This window comes from Panthera leo, chromosome B1 (assembly GCF_018350215.1).
Source record: "Panthera leo isolate Ple1 chromosome B1, P.leo_Ple1_pat1.1, whole genome shotgun sequence".
Lineage (NCBI taxonomy): Eukaryota > Metazoa > Chordata > Mammalia > Carnivora > Felidae > Panthera > Panthera leo.
The window spans coordinates 96,715,436-96,739,190 of record NC_056682.1 but is presented as its reverse complement, the minus strand read 5'-3'; the positions used below and the strand labels follow the sequence as shown (position 1 = coordinate 96,739,190).

At 37.1% G+C, this 23,755-nt stretch overlaps 1 protein-coding gene across 3 annotated transcripts in view; it reads left to right on the top strand.

Annotated features, from left to right (window-relative positions):
* INTU (inturned planar cell polarity protein) overlaps nucleotides 1–23,401 on the top strand; it is an 88,097-nt gene extending 64,696 nt beyond the window's left edge. For 2 of the 3 annotated variants that reach the window (XM_042935546.1, XM_042935545.1), the window contains exons 13-16: nucleotides 768–865; nucleotides 5,149–5,338; nucleotides 12,273–12,430; nucleotides 21,885–23,401. In XM_042935546.1, the coding sequence (XP_042791480.1) occupies nucleotides 768–865; nucleotides 5,149–5,338; nucleotides 12,273–12,430; nucleotides 21,885–21,996 (558 nt within the window). In that variant the 3' untranslated portion in view covers nucleotides 21,997–23,401. Of the gene's footprint in view, nucleotides 1–767; nucleotides 866–1,044; nucleotides 1,129–5,148; nucleotides 5,339–12,272; nucleotides 12,431–21,884 lie in introns of those variants that run through there. The other variant, XR_006201723.1, reaches the window with a different exon arrangement.
* Nucleotides 23,402–23,755: the final 354 nt, after the last annotated feature.

The window sequence follows — 23,755 nt, the reverse complement described above, 5'->3', positions numbered from 1 at the left end:
AGTCTTGGAGTCTGAAGTGGATATATTTAGAAAATACCCGCATTCGTACTATATATTCATTATCCCAGTTGGTGAAATTGGTAGGAAACATAGTTTAAGAAGTAGTAGGCTTAAGAAGCCATGAATAACTCTGAAGAGAAATTAAATAATCTCTATAATCGAGCCATTCAACAAATTTGATTGAACACCTATTATGTGCCAAGGGCCATGCTATACAGAAGAAATACAAAGATGGGTAAGACATAGCCCCTGCCTTTGAGGAGTGCAAAGTCTAGAGAGGGAGACAAGCACATTTACACATAAAATATAACAAAACTTGGGGCACATGGGCAGCTCATTTGATTGGTTTTGGCACAAGTCATGACCCCAGGGTTGTGGAATCAAGCCCCACATTGGGCTCTGTACTGAACATGGATGAAGCCTACTTGAGATTTTCTTTCTCCCTCTGCCCCTCTTCCCCTCTCACACTCTCTTTCTCTCTCTCTAAGATAAAGAAAAGAAAAAAAAATGAAAAAAAAAAGTGTAACAAAACTTGATAGTGGCTCTGGTAGATTTTCAGGAAGAACTATGACATCCTTCTATGACATGGCCCTAGGTCACTGTTAGCGAAGAATAAGCCAGGAGGTATAAGTTAGCCTCAAACATATTTAAAGGAAACATTGCAAAATACTAAATAGTTCTCTTAGAAAGTTTTCAGTTTTTACACTATTTCTGCTGTTTGATTCCATTCTTAGATGCAAACTGATCTACTTAACTGCATTTTTCAGGTCACTAAACGGAAGTCTGCTCTTCCAAATCCATTTCATTTGGGGAACTTGAAAAAGGACTTTTCAGATAAAGAACAGGAAATATATAACACAATGAAGTAAGAAGCATCCTTGTATTCTTTTTTTTTTTTAAACATTGTGTCTTCGAGCAAACTTTACAGTAAGAAAGTACAAATCCATAACATAGAGATTTAACTCAAAAATGTAATTGTGATATATCTTACATATTAAAGGTAATGTCTATGCTAATTCACTAATGTTTTTCATTATACAATAGGGAACCCGTACTCCTATTATAAGAGATAAAAAAACAGAGTGATGTTTCAAAATGTGAAAGTCCCCTCTTATCTCTTTTCCACAGGTAACCTCCCTTTTGTATGTCTAATTTTTTTATTATAGTATTTACTGTTTTTAGACTTTGGTGGATGCTGCAGTCTGCTGCACAGATATTCCATAGCCCAGGGTACTCCTTCCAGTGTTTAGGGATAATGGCTGCTAACTATTCACAGCTGAGTCTCTTGTTCTGCTTGGAAGTTTATTGACTCAGCCAAGATGACAATTTCTCCTTAGAAATAGCCCACATCTAAGGACTAATAGATAAGTTGAATACAAAGACTTGGCCTAAATTCGAGACAACTCTAAAAGGCCATCCAATCTCATAGTTCCAAGTGGTATCTGCTGAGATTTTGTTTCAACCGCAGTGTGGTTCAGCTTTTCCCTCTGCTCAATCCTGCTTCCTCCCACACTTGTGGGACTTCCTCCCACAAGTGTTGTTCCCCAGAGTTCTCCCTAGTAAACTTCCTTGCTGCATCTCCCGGACTCAGAAGTCTGGGGGTAGGAACTGAGCCTATAACACCCATTTTAGGAAAGAAATGAAACCTCAAACTTACATTAAGTAGGAATTCTGAAGTAAAAGGAACAGAGTGAGAAGAGCATGTGTATAATTATTAAAACATAAAATGTCTATAATTATTAAACTCTGTAATTATTAAAATGTAAAATGTTACGTATTCACTTCTTGTGCAACTATTATGTGGTGACGAGCTGTCTGAGCTTTGCCTGATGTTTAATTATGATGTCATGTGTGGGATCAGTTAGTATAACAAACTCCATTGCACACTTCTATTTGAATAAGCAGACACATAAATCACACAAAAAAAGTTCAGCACTATTACTTTCTTAATCATGAAACATCTTTTTAAAGATTATGAATGTTTATTTTTTTGTTAATGTTTATTTATTTTTTATGTTTATTGATTTATCTTTGAGAGAGAGAGAGAGGGAGAGACAGAAAGAGAGGGGGAGAAAGAGAATCCCAAGCAGGCTCTACACAGTCAACATAGAGCTGGACGTAGGGCTCAAACTCACAAACCATGAGATAATGACCTGAGCCGAAATCAAGAGTTGGACGCTTAATCAACTGAACCACCCAGGCACCCCAAAACATTTTATAATAAGTTCAAATATATATGTCACAGAGTTGTCAAAAACGGCTTTTTTTTCCTGACGTTAGAGCAAAAACAAGGTAACTTGTCTGCATAAAATAATGTAATGGGAATCTAATGTGTTAAATTTAATGCCTTCAAAAACTATGGTTAGTTTTTTAATAGCTAAAAATGTTTTTTAAACAAATCTAAATCAAACCTTTTGTAGAGCTTTGAAATACTTTCCCAAACGCTCGTCTTCTATTTAACAACTACCACTCTGAAATTTTATTACCCCCACATCTTACTTTTTAAATGTGTGTGTTATTTTTACCTTATCTCTAGTAAAAGAAAATGTTTTACAAGTTCAGGCTTGAACATAAATTCATATACAATGTAAATCATAGGCTCTCTATTTAAAAAGATCCTACAGAGGTGCCTGGGTGGCTCAGTTGGTTAAGCGTCAGACTCTTGATATTGGCTTAGGTCATGATCTCCGGGTCATGAGATCGAGCCCTGCCTGGGGCTCTGTGCTGAGCATGGAGTCTGCTTGGGATTCTCTCTCTCCCTCTCCCCTTGCTCCTCTCCCACTCGTGCTCTCTCTCTCTCTCTCAAAATAAAAAAATGAGGGGCGCCTGGGTGGCTCAGTCGGTTGAGCGTCCGACTTTGGCTCAGGTCATGATCTCACAGTCTGTGGGTTCAAGCCCCGCGTCAGGCTCTGTGCTGACAGCTCAGAGCCTGGAGCCTGTTTCCAATCCTGTGTCTCCCTCTCTCTCTGCCCCTCCCCCAGTCTCACTTTGTCTCACTCTGTCTCTCAAAAATAAATAAATATTAAAAAAATAATAATAATAAAAAAATGAAACATTAAAAAAAAAATTTTTAAAGATGCTACAGATGCATATTTATTTTCTTTATTGACATGAAAAATGTTCATACTATGTAGTTAATTTTAAAAGTATGAAATAAGCCAGTGTAGATTGTCCTAATTTCTGTGTGTACACTTTTGTAAAATAAAAATATATAACATATTAACAATAATATACACAAAACAGTTCACTTAATAACCAAGTCCTATACTCTACATTCTAATAATTATTTAATCCATTCAACCCCTATTGTTCCTACTGTAGATCAGGCTCCCATTGTTTTACCTGTTTTACTGCAACAGTCTCCCAACTCCCAGCCTACCATGAATCCATTTTCTGCTGCAGGAGTGACCTTTCTCAATAATAAATGACTTAATCTATGCTTTCACAAATATTTTGTCTTCCCATTGGGCAATTGTTTGATGATTTTTAAACTTGCAGTGTATCCACTGAGTTAATATACTCTGAATGAGTTTATGATTTTCAAGAGCTAAATTTCCTCACTGTGTTGTGGATTTTTTTTTTTTTTTTTTGAGAGAGAGAGAAAGTTAAAAAATACAACAAAAATGTTAATTCTAAACCTCCCTAAAAAGGAATCTTATTAATTTCTCTTTTTAAAGAATTGTTTCTGTTCTGTACCTTTTCTTAATTTTGAAGACCTCTAAAATAAAATGTATGTTTTAATTTATTTTCCTTTTTGAATAATCAAAATTCCTCTCTTCTTGATTATTTGAGTTACTAATTGAAAAAGATCAGCCACCAGTTGAGTTGTTAATGAGCCAGCCACCTTCTAGAAAAGTATGAGAAAAATTTGCAGATGATCTCCTTTCCGGTCTATCCCTGGTCTGAAAAAAGAACCAAAGCCATAAATCACTAATAAGAAGGAGAAATTATTCTGATCATGCCTCCTAATTAAGAGTTTAACAGGATTTTAACTAGCATGGATGATCAAAGGCAGTATCCAGGCTAAGAGATGTTACATGCCTTTTCTCTGCCTCTGTGCTTATGGCTGGAAAAAAAATCAACTGAGAGAATGTTTTAAAAATAGACATCAGAATTAGAATGGGGGCAGCTTGAGTGTTTGAAATGCAAATGGAGAATTGCTGTCCATATGTTTAAAGATTGCCCGTCAGAAGTCATCAGTAGAAAGGAAAAAGTAAGGGATAGTGGAGTAAGCTTCAGAGTTAGCTTAGCTCAGCCACTTAGCTGTGTGACCTCAGGCAAGTTAATCTGAGATCTCTGAACACTGATTTCCTCGTGGTTAAAATGAGGGGAGTAATACTATTTAATATCTCACAAGATCATTGTGAGAATTAAGACTAAGGTATTTTAAAGCCCCCCTCCCACCCCAGGCAGAGAGAGGGCATTCAGTATGTGATACTATTAGTATTTTGTTGTTGCTATCATTGTTATTCTTTAGCTCTTCTTACCACTGGTAGAAATAAATATTTATAGATTCTACTGACTTGTCTGAGACCTAAATAGGGGAAGAAAGAATGGAGAAATGAAAATAGTAAGAGAACATGTAAGGGAAGGAAGACGGTGATGATGAATAGTAGAATACTACCAGTAATTGTCATAGTATTCTAGATTATTAACCCAGTTTTGCAGTCACTAATAATAATTTTATTTTTCTTCAGGATCATCAGTCTGACTGTTATGCTACAAACTTAAATGTGTTCATTTTGTTGGAAGGTGTTCTTGTATGTGGTCCACTCTGGACTGATACCTTATTTATGACTTGTAGGTATCTGGGCCAGACAGGGGCTGAGTTATTTATTACCAACCATGGAAAAAGAAGGGTTTAGCCAATTTGGGTTGTTTAGCAAAGGAATAATTAAGTGGTTTGCAATTGATGTTTATCCTCACATACCATGTAGTATTTGCCTGCATTAACGAATTGATAATAACCCTAGCTGTACTTTAGTTAAGGAGGAAATGGGAATTAAATATTTGTACTAGTTTCCCTGTCCTAATTACACTCCTAATATTATATTGTAGATAAAAACTTAGGAGTCTATAAACATTCAAAATGAAGGAATATTTTTAAGCTTACTTAAATATTTTTTTCTTTCTTTTGTTCTTTTCAAGATTGACATCTGGTCCTGAGAACACACTTTTCCACTATGTTGCCTTAGAAACTGTGCAAGGGATCTTTATTACTCCTACCCATGAAGAAGTGGCACAGCTAAGTGGCTCTATCCACCCTCAACTAATAAAGAATTTCCATCAGTGTTGTCTCTCCATTCGTGCAATTTTCCAACAGACATTGGTAGAAGAGGTAGGATACTGCCATAAGTATACTTTTCTGTTTTGTTCCCAGATCTCTAAATATTATCTCTAAAAGGTCTTTAATCAGTATGCCCAATAATTACAGTTTTTATTTAAAAATTTTGTAACAATCACCCAATCTAACTAGAGCACCCAATCTTTTTTTTTTTTTTTTTATTTTTTAATATATGAAATTTACTGTCAAATTGGTTTCCATACAACACCCAGTGCTCATCCCAAAAGGTGCCCTCCTCAATACCCATCACCCACCCTGCCCTCCCTCCCACCCTGCCCTCCCTCCCACCCCCCATCAACCCTCAGTTTGTTCTCAGTTTTTAACAGTCTCTTATGCTTTGGCTCTCTCCCACTCTAACCTCTTTTTTTTTTTTTTTTTTTTTTTTCCTTCCCCTCCCCCATGGGTTTCTGTTATGTTTCTCAGGATCCACATAAGAGTGAAACCATATGGTATCTGTCTTTCTCTGTATGGCTTATTTCGCTTAGCATCACACTCTCCAGTTCCATCCATGTTGCTACAAAAGGCCATATTTCATTTTTTCTCATTGCCACGTAGTATTCCATTGTGTATATAAACCACAATTTCTTTATCCATTCATCAGTTGATGGACATTTAGGTAGAGCACCCAATCTAACTTGAGTGCCCAAAAGATTATACTCACCATATTTAACTTCAAAGTTTTGTTTCATAATACTGAGTTTGATGTCCTGGATTACTATTTCAGAAAATGGTGGACCTGTGTTCTTCTACAGCAAAGTAGAATATGGTAGTTTGTAATGTAAATTAGCCTCCATATTTGACATTTGTGAGTCAACCATTACTTGCGCAGTAGTATCTACCCATTGGTAACTCTGATAATTTTTTAAGTATTCCATCAGTAATATAAGGTATTTTGTAATATAATAGGGTAAAATATAGCAGTAGACACAAGACTGTTGTAAATGTTTCAGCCACTTGTTTCATTTCTTGCTTGCTTGCTTGCTTTTTAATCCAGGATGAAGTTTCATCTAATATTATACCTCTGGAAAGTAGTAATGTTGTATATAATTAAAAAAATCAATTAGATTATCTTAATGGCAGGGAAAAGTATGTGTTGATTTCTGGAAAAGGATAAACATACAGAAATTCACTTGTCAGTGGTCAAATATCATACAGCCAAAAAAAAATTAAAAAATAAAAAACCACAAAACCCTCTCTGAAGATGCTAGTAATGTATATAGCAATATGTGTGTTAAGAATGCTAAGTTTGTGAAGAACTTGGGTTTAAAGTAGAACATTGGACTGGGAATAAGGAATCCTGGACTGAGCCTCAACTCTTCCTGTTTCCTTACTGTAAAGTAAGTGGGCTGAATTATGTGTTAGAACTTGTTCAGCAATAAATTCTGTGTCTGATAGGATTTCTTCTTTGAGCTATCAGAAATTAGTATTCAGCAAAATGTTATGTCTGACCATATATCTCTGTGTGCTTTGTGGTCTTACGATCCCACTTTCCTTGTAACATAACTGGTTGATTCTATAAAGGAATGTCTCATTAATTTATTCATGTAATACTCATGACGCAAAATAAATATTACTCATGTAGAGGTCTGTTGTCCCTGTCGGTTGATTGATGAGGTCTCTTTGAGCCAGTTAATTAAAGCTCCATAAGGGTCTTCTCATCTTATTGTTATATTCCCACCTCTTCACGGGAAGGTCAATTTCACGGATTAGAAGTAAGAGATGGTAAAGCCCTCCTGTGGCCATTCGTACAAGTCCCTATTTAGGGAACAAGTGATTATGCTACCTTTGCACGGTCAGGATACCGCAGCCGTTTAACTAATGTCACCAGGCAGGCACTGCCTCTAACACAAGAAATGCTAGAGGTGATGTTTTTGGTAAACAGGCGGGGCTTGTGTTTGCCGAGTTCCTTTTACTTCTTTTAATCTTTCCTTATTTGCATACCTGTGTTGGGTTAACAATTGGTTTGATATTTGGTTTATGGTTAGGTTATATTTATCTTGTCGTTAACTATCAGTGGTTATCCGCTCTGATATAAGCTTATGCAAGGAGAAGTATTTCTTGTTACTTATATTAGCATTATTGCTTCTATTGTTGAATAGATTGACCCAGTATTGAGTTAGGAGTTGGTTACATTTTTTGACATTAAGGTGTTTTGATTGTTGAGCTTGAACACTTTCTTAATTGATGGCTGCTTTTAAGCCAACTATGGTTTATGTTTATGCTTACTCTCTAAGGAAGGCTGTATCCTAGTTCTAAAAAGCTGTACCTTTTTAGATTATATTTTAAACTTACATTAGAATTTTAGGAGGTTTTTGGGGTAAGTTTAAAGTTGAACTGAAATTCTGTTCTGGGTAACCAGCTATCACCAGGCTCGTTAGGCTTTTCACCTCTACCCACAAATCTCACCATTTTGCAACATAGACGAGTTCATCCTGTAAAGATTGTTCATGGGTAGCTCGTCTGGTTTCGGGGGACCTAGCTAAAGTTCTCTTTGTTAGGTTGTTCTAGCTAATTCATTATGCAAAAGGTACAAGGGGTAATCTTTGCTGTGTAGTGCTTTTAATTTTTCTTTCATCTTTCCCTTGCAGTACTCTCTCTATAGTGCCAAGTTAAATTTCTATCTCCTATACTTTTAAGGGTAACTTTTATTTTATTGTCTAATGTTAATTTAATTTATGGGTTTTTGGGCTAGCTTTGGCTCAAGATGGTCAGTTTAATATGAAATCTTCTGGGTGTAAGCCAGATGCTTTGTTAAGCTACATCTTGTTTATCCAAGCATACTTTCCAGTATGCTTACCTTGTTACGACTTGTCTCCTCTTGTGGGTTTAGTGGTTTGAATAGGTTTTTTTTAAGGGTTTTTGTCACTTGAGGAGGGTGACGGGCGGTGTGTGCGTGCTTCATGGCCCAATTCAATTGAGCTCTCTATTCTCAATTTACTACTAAATCCTCCTTTAGTCCTTAGTTTCATAAGGATTTTCGTGGGTATTCTAGTTACAGAAAATGTAGCCCATTGCTTCCCATCTCATGGGCTACACATTGACCTAACTTTTTTGTGTTAAGATAACTTGTGCTTACTTTTCTTCCTTTTTTAGGGTTTGCTGAAGATGGCGGTATATAGGCTGAATTAGCAAGAGATGGTGAGGTATATCGGGGTTTATCAATTGTAGAACAGGCTCCTCTAGAGGGATATAAAGCACTGCCAAGTCCTTTGAGTTTTAAGCTGTTGCTAGTAGTTCTCTGGAGGATAGTTTTGTTTAGTTAAACTATCTAGGTTTAGGGCTAAGCATAGTGGGGTATCTAATCCCAGTTTGGGTCTTAGCTATCGTGTGGTCGGAGATGTTAAAGTTATTTTCGTGCTGTATTTTTACGTTAACTGTAGCTTTTTACAGCCTAGTTAAGGCTAGTTAACTTTAGTATGAGTTTTTCTCTGTAACATGCTTTACGCCGTGGGCCTATTAGTTTGGGTTAATCTTATGACTGCGGTGGCTGGCACGAAATTTACCAACCCTTGTTTAATATAGCTTAGTCGAACTTTCATTCATAGCTTAATTTTTATCACTGCTGTATCCCGTGGGGGTGTGGCTGAGCAAGGTCATGAGTTACAGTGGTTGTGTGCTTGATACCAACTCCTTTAGGTCGCTGAGTGACCTCGAGGGCATTTTCACTGGGGTGCGGAGACTTGCATGTATAATCTTATTAATAACTAATGGAAAGGCCAGGACCAAACCTTTGTGTTTATGGAGTCTGACGACTCATCTAGGGATTTTCAGTGCCTTGCTTTGTATATTTAAGCTACATTAACGGGGAGGAAGTATTGTATTAAGTTGATTAGGTGTGGGAAAAATATTGCTCGATAGGGACGAATTAGAGCTTAGGTTAGTGTATCTATAGATAGCTGCGAACAGAGATATAAATTAGTATTAGTAGGTAGTAATAACAGGGATTTGGTGAATTTATAAATGTTGCTTCTTAGGCCTTATATTTAGGTACAGGTTTAGTCTTGTTTTTTGGGTTTGGTAGGACAGTAATAAACGCGTATTTTTATTAATAAGGTTAACGGGGGGTAAGGGGGATTTGGTTAAGCTAGTTATTTACTAAATTAAAGTGTTTGCATGTGTAATGCATATATGCGTATGTGTAAATGTGAGTGTACGTGTATACGTGTATGCGTGTGTGCGTATACGTGGGTGCGTGCGCGCCGTGTCCCGTGAGACGTTAGGAATTGAAGTATATGTCCTGTAACCGTTGACTGAATTGCACCTTATTTGTATGCGTGTGGAGACCCCGCATAGAGAATAAGCCCAGCTACAAGATATTTGACTGCATCGAGACCTTTACGGTCATAGCTGAGTCATAGCAAGTTCCCCCCCTAAAAATTAAAAAATACCAAATGCATGACACCACAGTTACGTGTGATCATGGGCTGATTAGTCATTAGTCCACCGAGATGTCCCATTTGAGAGGGTTGAAGGATTGGAGTCAAGAATTTGATGGCCCTGAGGTAAGAACCAGATGCCAGGTATAGTTTCACGATAGAAACCCCCAGGTTAAGATGGGCCCGGTGCGAGAAGAGGTACAAGTTCAGGCAAGGGTTGCTGGTTTCTCAAGGCTTGGTGATTAAGCTCTTTCGGACAGTTGAGGTCCATAGAGGATTAGTCCTAGAACTAATATTATGTACGACTATACACTATTATGTCTTATGTAATATAAATATTACACATAAGCATTTGCGTAAGTATTACGCTTAGTAATGCAATGTATTACAATGCTTAGTAATGTAAATTAGCCTTTTCCATATTACCGAACTATTGAGGTATCTACTATGTACCAGACACTGTTCTGGTGCTGGGGATACAGCAGTGAACAAAGTCCCTTTCTTCAAGAAGCTATTACCAGTGGAAGAGTCTACATTGTGTGAAGGGAGGTCTGGGTTCTTGTATTCCAGAAAGATTTACATGAGGATCCGTGCTCAAATAAAGACAGCAAGGAGGAAGGTAGCAAGCATAAAACAGTTTGCTTATTTATTTATTTATTTATTTATTTATTTATTTATTTAAAACAGTTTATTAAGGACAGTACACTGGCAAGGTGGGAGAGTGGGCAGGCCCAGAGGTGGTAGCTGCACCTGGGTTAGGGGTCTCTTTTCTTTTTATGTTCGTGTATGTTACGGGTCATAGCCGGGACAGTCTCTGGTTGGAAAGGGGAGTTTTGGGCTCTGCAGGGTTCTTGCCACAACTGTCATGGCCATCTTCCTCCTTGGTGGGGAGTGTAGGGGTTGAAACCACAATGTAAATATATTATAATGAAGCCGTAGGTTACCCTGGGGCAGAGGGAGGTGGAAGAGGAGAACTTTGGCTCTTGGTCTATCAGCTCCTGGGCATTGGATACCTTAATTTAAGGCCAGGATATTAGAAGCCAACAAGTCAGGATGTGATGCCCTTAGGCTTCTAATGTGTCACCTATTTATCACTGCCTTTGCCTCCTGCTCACGTTTAACTAACTGCCTATTCTACCAAAACCTTTATCTAATGGAGAAGACGAATTAATTGGCAAGTCGTATAATATGTCAGGTAGGATAAGTTTAACAGGAATAATAAGATAAGGTAATATTTGAACAAAGACCTGAATGAAGTGAGGAAACGATCTGAAGGCAGGGCTTCCAGACAGAGAAAACAAGTACAAGTGTAATTGCAAAGCCACAGAAGTAGGAGTGGCTGAGAATGCTGGAGCCATCGGGGAGGAGGGTGGTAGGAGTTGAGATGGCAAAGGTTAGCAGGGCCAAATCGCACATGTCCTGATATATTTAAGGACTTTGGGGTTGCTCTGAAGGAGATAGGAAGCTCTCAGTTCTGAGAAGAGGAAGGACATGATCCTAAATTTTTGAAAGGATCACTTGAGCTACTACTGTGCCAAGAACAAGCTCTGTAGTGTAGCAAGGGTAGAGGCAGGGACCAGGAATTTCCATTAGGAGGCTATAGAAATTCTCAAAGCAAGATGATAGTGGCTTCTGGATTCTGGATGTATTTTGGAGGGTGAGCCAAAAGGATCTGTTGACAGATTAGGTAAGGATTTTCAGAGAAAGAGAAGAATCAAGGATCACTCCATGATTTTAGCCTGAGCCTTACAAAGATGTCTTTTTTTTTTTTTTTTTTCCCAAATGAGTCATTCTTTTGCTAATGATTTAATCAACGGGAAATTTAGAGTATGCATGAAAGAAGAGACCACAGGCTCCTAGGTAGCTCTGTGGGTTAAGCAGCCATCTCTTGACTTGGGCTCAGGTCATGATCCTATAGTTTGTGTGATTGAGTCCCATGTTGGGTTCCATGCAGACAGCCTGCAGCCTGCTTGGGATTCTCTCTCTCTCTCTCTCTCTCTCTCTCTCTCTCTCTCTCTGTCTGCCCTTACCTGGCTCATGCATGCGTTCTTGCTTTCTCTCTAAAAAATAAATAAATAAACTTTAAGAAAGGAAGAGACAATACTGTTTTAAGTATATTATGAAATCATCTATTAATTTAGTAACCTATTCATTAGTAATCTATTTATTAAGCACCTACTATGTACCTGGCCCTGCTGCTTCAAAACATACAAATATGAATATCATATTGTCTCTGCCCTAGCAAAAAGCATATAGTCTACTGGAGAAGACAGATCTATAAACTGCTAATATAATTAATATAAATACTAATAATATAGGGCTGTGAGCAAAATGTTTTCTGAGAGATTTCAAGGACACTTTATCTATAAAGTCTTTTTTAGGAAATGGTATTTATACTAAGTATGAGGAAGAATAAAAATTTTCCCACCGATGAGAAGAGTGTCATTCTAGGCACTTAAGTATTAGGATCAGTCAGTTCAAATCTCTGTGTGAAAACATTTTAAAGTAACATTAATACCAGTGAATACTAATAATACTTATTTAATTTACAGAAAAAGAAAGCACTAAATGGTGAAGATCATTCAGGTTCTACAAATTCAGTATCTTCTCTTCACCCTGTGAAAGAACATGGTGTGTTGTTTGAATGCTCACCTGAAAAGTGGACAGATCAGAGAAAAACACCACCAGTTATGGCTTACTGGGTAGTAGGGTAAGTGGGGAAAAAAAAGTATTTGAAAGTGAAGTAAAATGTTAGAAAAGCAGTAAAAGAGATAAGCATTTTAAGATGTAGGCGTGGAATTATTAATCCAACTATAATATTTTAATAGACTTTAGTATTTTGCTTTATTTACCATCTCCTTAAATTCCTCCCAAGAATTTCTCTTTTTACTCTCTCTTTTTTTTTTAATGTATTTTTAAATTCAAGTATAATTAACACACAGTGTTATATTAGTTTTAGGCATACAATATAATGATTCAACAATTGTATACATTACTCAGTGTTCATCATGATAAGTGTACTCCTCATCCCCTTTACCTATCTCACCCATCTCCCACCCACCTCCCCTCTCTCAACCACCAATTTGTTCTCTGTATTTAAGAGACTGTTTTTCAGTTTGTCTCTTTTTCTTCTTTGTTTTGTTTCTTAAATTCTACATTTAAGTGAAATCATGTGGTATTTGTCTTTCTGACTGCTGTCTTTTTCTATTAAAAAAAAAAGCTGATTTTGTTATCTTATAAAATTATATTACTAATACACTAAAAGATAATGATTCCACAATTTTACTATTTCCTTCTATCCATCCCTACTTCTTTTCTTCCCTGTCTCCTCCTTTCTTTAACTCTTCTTTCTTCTTTCTCCCCACCCCACCCACCAACTACAAGACCCTGCCTGACCTAGCTCCTGCCCACTTGTTTCCATCTATCATTCCTTCTCCACCCACTGTGCACAGCCACACTGGCATCCGTTGAATCTCGTTCCTGCTAGTCCTTCTGTGTGAAATGTTCTATCTCTTAACCTTTGTATGTCTGGCTCCTTGATATTCAGATCAATGTTGGCCTCAAAAAGAGGATCCATGGGTTTTATTCTCAAGTTAGTTAACATAAAGTGTAGTGTTAGTTTCAGGAGTAGAACCCAATGATTCGTCACTTACATATAACACCCAGTGCTCATCCCAACAAGTTCTCTCCTTGATGCCCATCACCCATTTACCCCACCCCCATCAACCCTCAGTTTGCTCTCTGTATGTTGAAGTCTCTTATGGTTTCCCTCCCTCTCAGTTATTGTTTATTTTCTTGTTTGTATATGGTCTTCCTCCCCCTCACTAGAAAATTAGCTTTATGAGGTCAGGAATTGTATCCGTCTTGTCCACTACTGGTGCCTGCAACAGCATCGTACATAGTCACTTGATAAATATGTAACAATTGAGTAAATGGAGCTGTGCTTGGCAAAATGTGGTAGTGGGAGGGTGGTATGGCAAACACGAAGATAAAGTCACAGCTATCAGCAGTCTTACATCTAGAAGAAGAAATACAAAATATGCTCAAACATATATATATATACACACATATATATATGTATATATATGTATATATATGTATATATATATGTGTGTATATATATATGTATATATATATGTATATATATATGTGTGTGTATATATATATATATATGTATGTGTATATATATATTTATTTATTTATGGATATATAGATTTTTTTTTTTTTAGATAGATAGAATGAATTAGTTGATACAACCAAACACTATGGGAGTTCTGAGGAAGGGGTGAAAACCTATGTTGGGATTACAAAGAAAGGCTTATAGATTCCATTTGGCCTAGTTTGAAAATGAATTGGATTTGGATAGAACATTCTAGGAAAAGGATGGGATGAAGAAAGACCGAAACAAGGGAAATCATAAGGCATACAGTGAGTAGACTGATTTGCCAGGATGGTAAGGAATGATATATACAAAGATAAAATGAAAGATTGACTGGAAAGCTAAGTTAGGACCACTGCAAAGAGCCTCCAATTTCTGACCCAGGAATTCAGTTTTGAGCGAAATATTGAGCCACTAAACATTCTTTGAGTTGCAGTAAAGAATTGATGGAAGAGCTGGCTACTGGTGTGGTACCTGCACCTGGCCCCTGGGAGTAGGGGAGCCAGCCCTGACTAGGTAGTGAACTCAGAGGTGCATTGGGAGAGCAGTCCCCTCCTTCGAGTGCTGTGGGAAGAAGATATATTGCCACTCCAAGGACAAATGACCCTGCAGGCACCAGCCAGAGACCTTTCGTCAGCTGGGCAGAGTGGCACTATGGGGCACATGGAGCAGGATCCTTTCAGACATTGGAGTTTGAATCCCAGCCAAGTGCCTCAGAGGCGTTGGAGACTGCAGAGTGGGACAAACAGGCTGCTCGAACCTGCACGAACCTGCACGAACCTTGAACCTATGAGGATTGTCTGAACAGTGTGGTTTGTGACACCCAGCAGGGGAGCGGAGATTGGGGTGTTACCATTTTTCTCCCCATCACCAACTTGGTGGGGCTTCAGGGAATAAGACAGCACCCACCGCCCCCCCAGTGGGGGCGGGACCTGTTTATACCAAATCCCACCCCTTCGTGCCTGGCAACTGCATATCTACCAGAGCGAGACTGACACTGACTGAACCAGAAGGCCCCTCCTCTAGACCAGCACAGCCGCCAGTTCCAAGGCACCATCAGACAACGACATTTTTAATCTATTCTTTTTATACCTCTTCTGTATCTCCTTCTTCTTTATTTTCCTCTCTCTCTCTCTCTGGATTAAGCCATGTAGTTTCTCAGAACCTCTTCCTGGTCATTTTTTTTTCCCCACCCCTGTCATTTCTCTCTTTGTATGAAATAAGGCTTCTTTCACCACCACCCCCTTTCTTAATTTTTTCCACGTTATTTCAATGAACAAATCAAAGCACACCTGGTGGAAGGTCCAAACCACCACTACAAGTAGGAAGATAAAGCAACCAGAGTCACAACAACAGACAACACTCAACACACTCCAAAAACACCTCCTGAAGGGCCAGGCCCTGGACAGTGTATGACCCCTTTTTGATATAGTAGTACTCACAGATGCAGGACACATAACAAACTATTAAAACATGTAAAAGACAGAAAACTAACCAAAATTATGAAACAGAAGGATTTTCCTTAAGAAAAATTCCAGGAAGAAGTGACAGCCAGAGAATTGCTCAAAACAGATATAAACAATATATCTGAGCAGAATTTAGAATAATAGTCATAAGATTAATAGCTGGGCTTGAAAAAAGCATAGAAGACAGCAGAGAATCTATTGCTGCAGAGATCAAGGAACTAATAGTCACAATTAATTAAGAAATGCTGTAAATGAGGTGCAAAATAAACTAGATATAGTGACAGCAAGGATGGAGAAAGGAGAGGAGAGAATAACTGAAATAGAAGATAAATTATGGAAAATGATGAAGCCAAGAAAAAGAGAATAAGAAAATAGTAGACCACGAGGAGAGAATTAGAGACCTAAATGATTCAATGAAATATAATAATATCTATCCATATCATAGGAGTTCCAGAGGAAAAAGATAGAGAGAAAGGGGCAGAAGGTTTATTTGAACAAATTATAGCTGAGAACTTCCCTAATCTGGGGAAGAAAGCAGACATCCAAGTTCAGGAGGCACAGAGAACTCCCTTCAGAATAAACAAGAACAGGTCTTCATCATGTAATATCATAGTGAAACTGGCAATATGCAAAGATAAAGAGAGAATTCTTTAAGCAGCTAGGGACAAATGGGTCTTAACCTACAAGGGTAGACACATAAGGGTAGTAGCAGACCTGTCCGCTTTAACTTGGCAGTCCAGAAGAGAGTGGCAGGAAATATTCAATGTGCTGAAATATAAAATATGCATCCAAGAATCCTTTATCCAGCAAGGCTGTCTTTCAGAACAGGAGAGATAAAGGCTTTCCCAGACAAACAAAAACTGAAGGAGTTAATGACCACTAAACCAGATCTGCAGGAGATCCTAAGGGGGACTCTGAGTAGAATGCTACAAAGACTACAAAGGACCAGAGACATCACCACAGGCATGAAACCTACAGATAACACAAAGACACTAAATCCATATTTTTCAGTAATCACTCTGAATGTAAATGGACTAAGTGCCCCAATCAAAAGACATAGGATATTATAATGGATAAAAAACCAAGATCCATCTATATACTGTCTACAAGAGACTCATTTTAGACCTGAGGCACCTTCAGATTGAAAGTGAGGGGATAGAGAGCCATCTATCATGCTACTGGAAGTCCAAAGAAAGCTGGAGCAGCCATATTTGTCTCAGACAAACTAGATTTTAAACTAAAGACTGTAAAAAGAGATGAAGAAGGGCATTCTATCATAATTAAGGGGTCTGTCCATCAAGAAGAGCTAACAGTTGTAAATGTTTGTGTCCTCTACTTGAGAGCACCTAAATATATATATCAGTTAATCACAAACATAAGCAATCTTATTGATAACAATATGGTAATCGTAGGTGATGTTAATACTCCCCTTACAGCAATGGACAGATCATATAGGCAGAAAAATCAATAAAGAAACAATGTCCTTGAATTATACACAGGACTAGATGGACTTGACAGATATATTCAGAACTTTTCATCCCAAAGTAGCAGTATACACATTCTTCTCAACTGCACATGGAACATTCTCCAAAATAGATCATATACTGGGTCACAAAACAGCCCTGAATAAATATAAAAGAATTGAGATCATACCATGCGTATTTTCAGACCACAATGCTATGAAACTTGAAATCAACCACAAGAAAAAATTTGGAAAGCCTCCAAATGCATGGAGGTTAAAGAATATTGTACTAAAGAATGAATGGGTCAACCAGCCAATTAAAGGAGAAATTTAAAAATATATGGAAGCAAATGAAAATGAAAACATGACAGTCCAAAGACTTTAGGATGCAGCAAAGATAGTCCTAAGAGGAAAATACCTTGCAATCCAGGACTATCTCAAGAAACAAGAAAAATCCCAAATACAAAACCTAACTTCACACTTAAAGGAACTAGAAGCAGAGCAGCAAAGAAACCCCAAAGCCAGCAGAAGAGAAATGATAAAGATTAAAGCAGAAATAAACAATATAGAATTAAAAAAAAAAAAAAACAGTGAAAACAGATCAATGAATCTAAGAGCTGGTTTTTTGAAAGAGTAAACAAAATTGATAAAACCCTAGCCAGTCCTCTCCAAAAGAAAAGAGAGAACCCAAATAGATAAAATCATGAATGAAAGAGGAAAGATCACAACCAACACCACAGAAATACAGTTATTAGAGAATACTGTGAAAAATTGTACGCCAAGAAACTGGACAATCTGGAAGAAATGGACAAATTCCTAGACACCCAAAACTCAAACAGGAAGAAATAGAAAATTTAAACAGACCTATATCCAGCGAAGAAATTGAATAGGTTATCAAAAATCTCCCAGCAAATAAGAGTCCTGGGCCAGATGGCTTCCCAGGGGAATTCTACCAGACATTTAAGGCAGAATTAATACCTATTCTTTTCAAGTTTTTCCAAAAAATAGAAACAGAAGGAAAGCTTTCAGACTCATTCTATGAAGCCAGCATTCCTTTATTCCCAAACCAAAGATCCCACTAAAAAAGGAGAATTACAGGCCAATATTCCTGATGAACATGGATGCAAAAATTCTCAACAAGATACTAGCAAATCTAATTCAAGAGTATATTAAAAGAATGATTCACCATGATCAAGTGGGATTCATTCCTGGGCTGCAGGGCTGGTTCAATATTTGCAAATCAATCAATGTGATACATCATATTAATAGAAGAAAAGATAAGAACCATATGATCCTGTCAATAGATGTGGAAAAAGCATTTGACAAAATACAGCATCCTTTCTTAATAAAAACCCTCAAGAAAGTTGGGATAGAAGGAATATACCTTAACATAATAAAAGCCATATATGAAAGACCTACAGCTAATATCATCCTCAATGGAGAAAACCTAAAAGCTTTCCCCCTGAGATCAGGAACACAGTGGGGATGTCCATTCTCACCACTGTTGTTTAACATACTGTTGGAAGTCCTAGCCTCAGCAATCAGACCAAAAAAATGAAATAAAAGGCATCCAAATTGGCAAGGAAGAAGTCAAACTTTCATTTTTTGTAGATGACATGATACTCTACATGTAAAACCCAAAACACTCCACCAAAAAACTGCTAGAACTGATCCATGAATTCAGAAAAGTCACAGGATGTACAATCAATGTACAGATCAGTTGCATTTCTATACACCAATAATGAAGCAACAGAAAGAGAAATCAAGAAATCAGTCCCATTTACAGTTGCACCAACAATCATAAAATACCTAGGAATAAACCTAACCAAAGATGTAAAAGATCTGTATGCTAAAAACTATAGAAAACTTATGAAAGAAATTGAAGAAGACACAAAGAAATGGGAAAACATTCCATGCTCATGGAATGGAAGAACAAATATTGTTAAAATGTCTATACTACCCAAAGCAATCTACACGTTCAATTCAATTCCAGTTAAAATTGCACCAGCATTATTCTCAGAACTAGAATAAACAATCCTAAAATTTGTATGGAACCACAAAAGACCCTGAATAGCTAGAATAATGTTGAAAAAGAAAACCAAAGCTGGAGGCATCACCATCCCAGACTTTAGCCTGTGCTACAAAGCTGTAATCATTAAGACAGCATGGTATTGGAACAAAAATAGACACATAGAGCAATGGAATAGAATTGAGAACCCAGAATTGGACCCACAAATATATGGCTAGCTCATCTTCAACAAAGCAGGAAAGAGTATCCAATGGAAAAAAGACAGTCTCTTTAGCAAATGGTGCTGGTAGAACTGGACAGCAACATGCCGAAGAATGGACCTGGGCCACTTTCTTACACCATACACAAAAATAAACTCAAAATGGACGTAAGACCTAATGTGAGACAGGAGACTATCAATACCCTAGAGGAGGGCAACAACAGGCAACAACCTCTTTGACCTTTGCAACTGAGGTTGCAGCAACTTCTTACTCAGCACATCTCTGCAGGCAAGGGAAATAAAAGCAAAAATGAACTATTGGGACCTCTTCAAGATAAAAAGCTTCTGCATAGCAAAGGAAACAATCAACAAAACTAAAAGGCAAATGACGGAATAGGAGAAGATATTTGCTAATGATATACTAGATAAAGGTTATTATTCAAAATCTATAAAGAACTTACCAAACTCAATACTGGAAAAACAAATAATCAAGTGAAGAATTGGGCAGAAGACATGACTAGACACTTTTACAAAGAAGACATCCAGATGGCCAACAGACACATGAAAAAATGCTCAACATCACTCATCATCATGGAAATACAAATCAAAACCACACTGAGATACCACCTTACACCGGTCAGAATGGCTAAAATTAACAACTCAGGAAACAACAGATGTTGACAAGGATGTGGAGAATCAGGAACCCTCTTGTACTGCTGGTGCAAATGCAATCTGGTACAGCCGTTCTAGAAACAGTGTAGAGTTTCCTCAAAAAATTAAAAACAGAATTACCCTACAACCCAGCAATAGCACCACTAGGAATTTATCCACAGGATACAGAGTGCTGATTCACAGGGGCACATGCATCCCGATGTTTATAACAGCACTATCAACAATAGCCAAATTATGGAAAGAGCCCAAATGTTCATCAACTGCTGAATGGATAAAGAAGATGTGGTATATATATACAATGGAATACTACTCAGCAATGAGAAAGAATGAAATTTTGCCATTTGCAACAATGTGGATGGAACTGGAGAGTATTATGCTAAGTGAAATAAGTCAGAGAAACATATCATGTGTTTTCACTCATATGTGGAATTTGAGAAACTTAATAGAAGACCATGGGGAAGGAAGGGGAAAAAAATAGTTACAAACAGAGAGGGAGGGAGGCAAACCACAAGAGACTCATAAATGCAGAGAACAAACTGAGGGTTGACAGGGGCGGGGGAGAGGGGAAAATGGGTGATGGGCATTGAGGAGGGCACTTGTTGGGATGAGCACTGGGTGTTGTATGTAAGCAATGAATCATGTGAATTTACTCCTGAAGCCAAGAGTACCCTGTATACACTGTATGTTAGCTAACTTAAACATAAATTATATTTAAATTAATAAATAATAAATAACAAACAAAATTTAACCTAAAAAAAATTGGTGGAAGAAGTAATCCTGTGTATTGGTCCATAAGATTTTGAATCACCTGAGTCACTTATTAAAATCAGAGATGCCTGTGGCCCACCCCAGACCCACTAACAGAATCTAGGATAGCGGGACTCTATATTTTTAGTAAACTCCTTGTGATTGTGATTGTGTAATCAACCAAAGTTAGGAGGAGCATCAGCATAAGCTCAACTCTGTGTAGTCTGATTAGAGATGTGCTACTGTAAGATTACACCAGGAGCAAGAAAGGGAGTAGTGTAGACACAGAGAACAGAGATAAGAACAGTTAGGCATACATGCACATGTGCAGTGGAGCCTTAACTACATTCACAACAATTGGAATAGAAAGAATCAAGAGGTATTGAATTATGATGATGCAGATATGTATATACTAGATAAATTTGGAGCACCTGGGTGGCTTAGTCAGTTAAGCGTCCAACTTGGGATCAGGTCAAGATTTCACGGTTCGTGAGTTCAAGCCCCACATAAGGCTCTGTGCTGACAGCTCAGAGCCTGGAGCCTGCTTCAGATTTTGTGTCTCTCTCTCTCTGCCCCTCCTTCGCTTGCACTCTGTCTCTCTCTCTCAAAAATAAATAAACATTAAAAAAAAAAAGAATAGAGAAATTTAAGGAAGTCAGGCAAACTATCTCTGATTTAAAAGTTTGATTTGTATATACTAGTGTCCACTAAATGTATCAAAAAAATTTTTTTTAATTTTTTTTTAATGTTCATTTATTTTTGAGAGAGAGAGACAGCAACAGAGTGTGAGAGGGCTAGGGGCAGAGAGAGATAGAGACACAGAATCAGAAGGAGGCTCCAGGCCCCGAGCTGTCAGCACAGAGCCTGATGCAAGGCTTAAATTTACATGCCATGAGATCATGACCTTAGCTGAAGTCAGGCACTTAACCAACTGAGTCACCTAGGTGCCCCATAAATATATCAAAATTTTAACTCTCTAAAAAAATCAAAGTTTCAATGGTATTTCCAATTGAATACTATCTCCAAAAACAAATCATATATTTAAAATGTTTTAATAATAATTAACATTTAGAAAGTAAATGGCAGTGTTCAGTAACTATTGTACTTAATGATGTTAACATCAACTGGCTTTATTGTAATAATAATGACTACATTTAATATTTTAAAACTGAGGGATATGGTAATTACTTATTGATGAAATAGGCTTTTTACACTCTGGAAAAATAGAAATAATTGACCTAAGACATATATTATTTATTTAAAAATTAATCTAGCTATATTTCCCCCTACTATAGATTTAGACTAGTGGTTTTTAATTCACTACTAATTCTTTCAAAAACAAAAATAAGATATATTAAAAGATTGGAGTTTTTTCCCTTTGATTTTTGTTTTTTGAATTTCTGAAATGAGTGTGTTCTTTTCCTCTACAGGAGACTCTTTCTTCGTCCCAAACTTCAAGAACTTTACGTCTGTTTTCATGATTCAGTCACAGAAATTGCCATAGAAATGGCTTTTAAATTGTTCTTTGGATTAACCTTGTAGCTGTGTTTTCTTGATGCATAGCAACTATGCATGGAACATTGAACAGTGTTAGGATTGCTGAAAACATACACAAGAAGATAAGGTTTAGCTTCTTTTAACTGTTCAGTTTTGAACATAATAATGTTAAATATTGAGATGATATGCTCTTGGGTTTGATGCACTAAATCTTATGTAGTATTGTCAGACTTTTGAAAAGATACTTGATCAAAATAAGAAGGGATTTTTAACTTATTTCCATTTTTTGTATGTAATGTTAATTTATTGACTAGTTTGAAATAATGTGAAGTTTTATATAAAATTAATAGAGGAAATATTTATCTTGAGGAAATATTTATCTTGAAAAAATACACAGTTCATAAGTAAATTCACTTGTGTATTTTTCTCAAGACTAATGAGGATATCTGGTGAAAGAATCACAAAACTGGAGGATGTGACCAGGTCCTGTAACTAATTAGTGCTGTGACCGTGAACAAGTTTTTGTACCTCTCTGAGTTCAGAATCTTCATGTATAAATGAGATGACTGCATTGAGACTTCTAAAGTCCCTCTTAAGTAACATGTGCAATTTTTTTTCTTCTTGCCTACTCGTCAGTATCTAAATTTGTAATGTCCAAGTACTGACTCCTTATTAGATCAAATACTTTTCTTTAGTTTAAGTGCTTTAATAGATACCTCACTATGGGGTAGAAGAACTAAGGAATGAAAATTAAACTTTTTTCTCTATTTATTTGATTCTCTTTACTCTTTCAGATCAGCTCTGTTTTGTCCAGAGTATAGTTTTTAACTATTTAGTGTCCATAAACTTTTATTATTTTTCTTTTCGTTGAAATATATTCAGGTATGCACACACATTTTATATAGTTCATGAATTTCAAGACAGCTGTATGTAAATCTTTTTACGAACCTAATCATGTTAAAAAACACTGAAAAACTTGGATTAAAGTAATCCTATGGTGACTTGTTAAGTACTAATTTTTGCCTTACAAATATGTCTCATTATGTGTTGGGTTTTCCCAGAGGGAAGTTCCTTAATGAGCAAAAGTTTACTTGACCTTTAGTAGAGAAAGAAAACTAATGAGATAAGAATTTTCTTTGACTGTGACAATTTGGTAGATTGAGAAGGAAGGAAAAACATAATAACTGCATTTTTTATTACCATTTACCTAATGGATCCTTCTGAAGTCTCAGATGCCCTTAAGACTACAATACTGGGTTTTTTCTTCTTCAGGACTTAAGCTTTGGAAGGAAAATTATGCCAACACATGTAAAATCAGTTTCTATTTCCTTCCCCTCAGACGCCTGGAACATGAGCCCTCCAGGTTAGAATTAACTGTAAAACATAGTGGGTGCACCATTTGAAATATTTGGCCTTTTTTTTTTTAATTTTTTTTTAACATTTATTTATTTTTGAGACAGAGAGAGACAGAGCATGAACGGGGGAGGGTCAGAGAGGGAGACACAGAATCTGAAACAGGCTCCAGGCTCTGAGCTGTCAGCACAGAGCCCGACGCGGGGCTCGAACTCACGGACCGCGAGATCATGACCTGAGCCGAAGTCAGCCGCTCAACCGACTGAGCCACCCAGGCGCCCCTGAAATATTTGGTCTTAAAAGAAACACTGTTACCTCTCTGTAATCAGTTTGAGAAATTTTCACCCGGGTATTTAAAATGCAAATGACTATATTTGTCCTATTAGTGACTTGTGGGCCTTAAATTTAACATTGAAATCAAGGCAAGAAACTTTGGTTCTTGAAATGTACA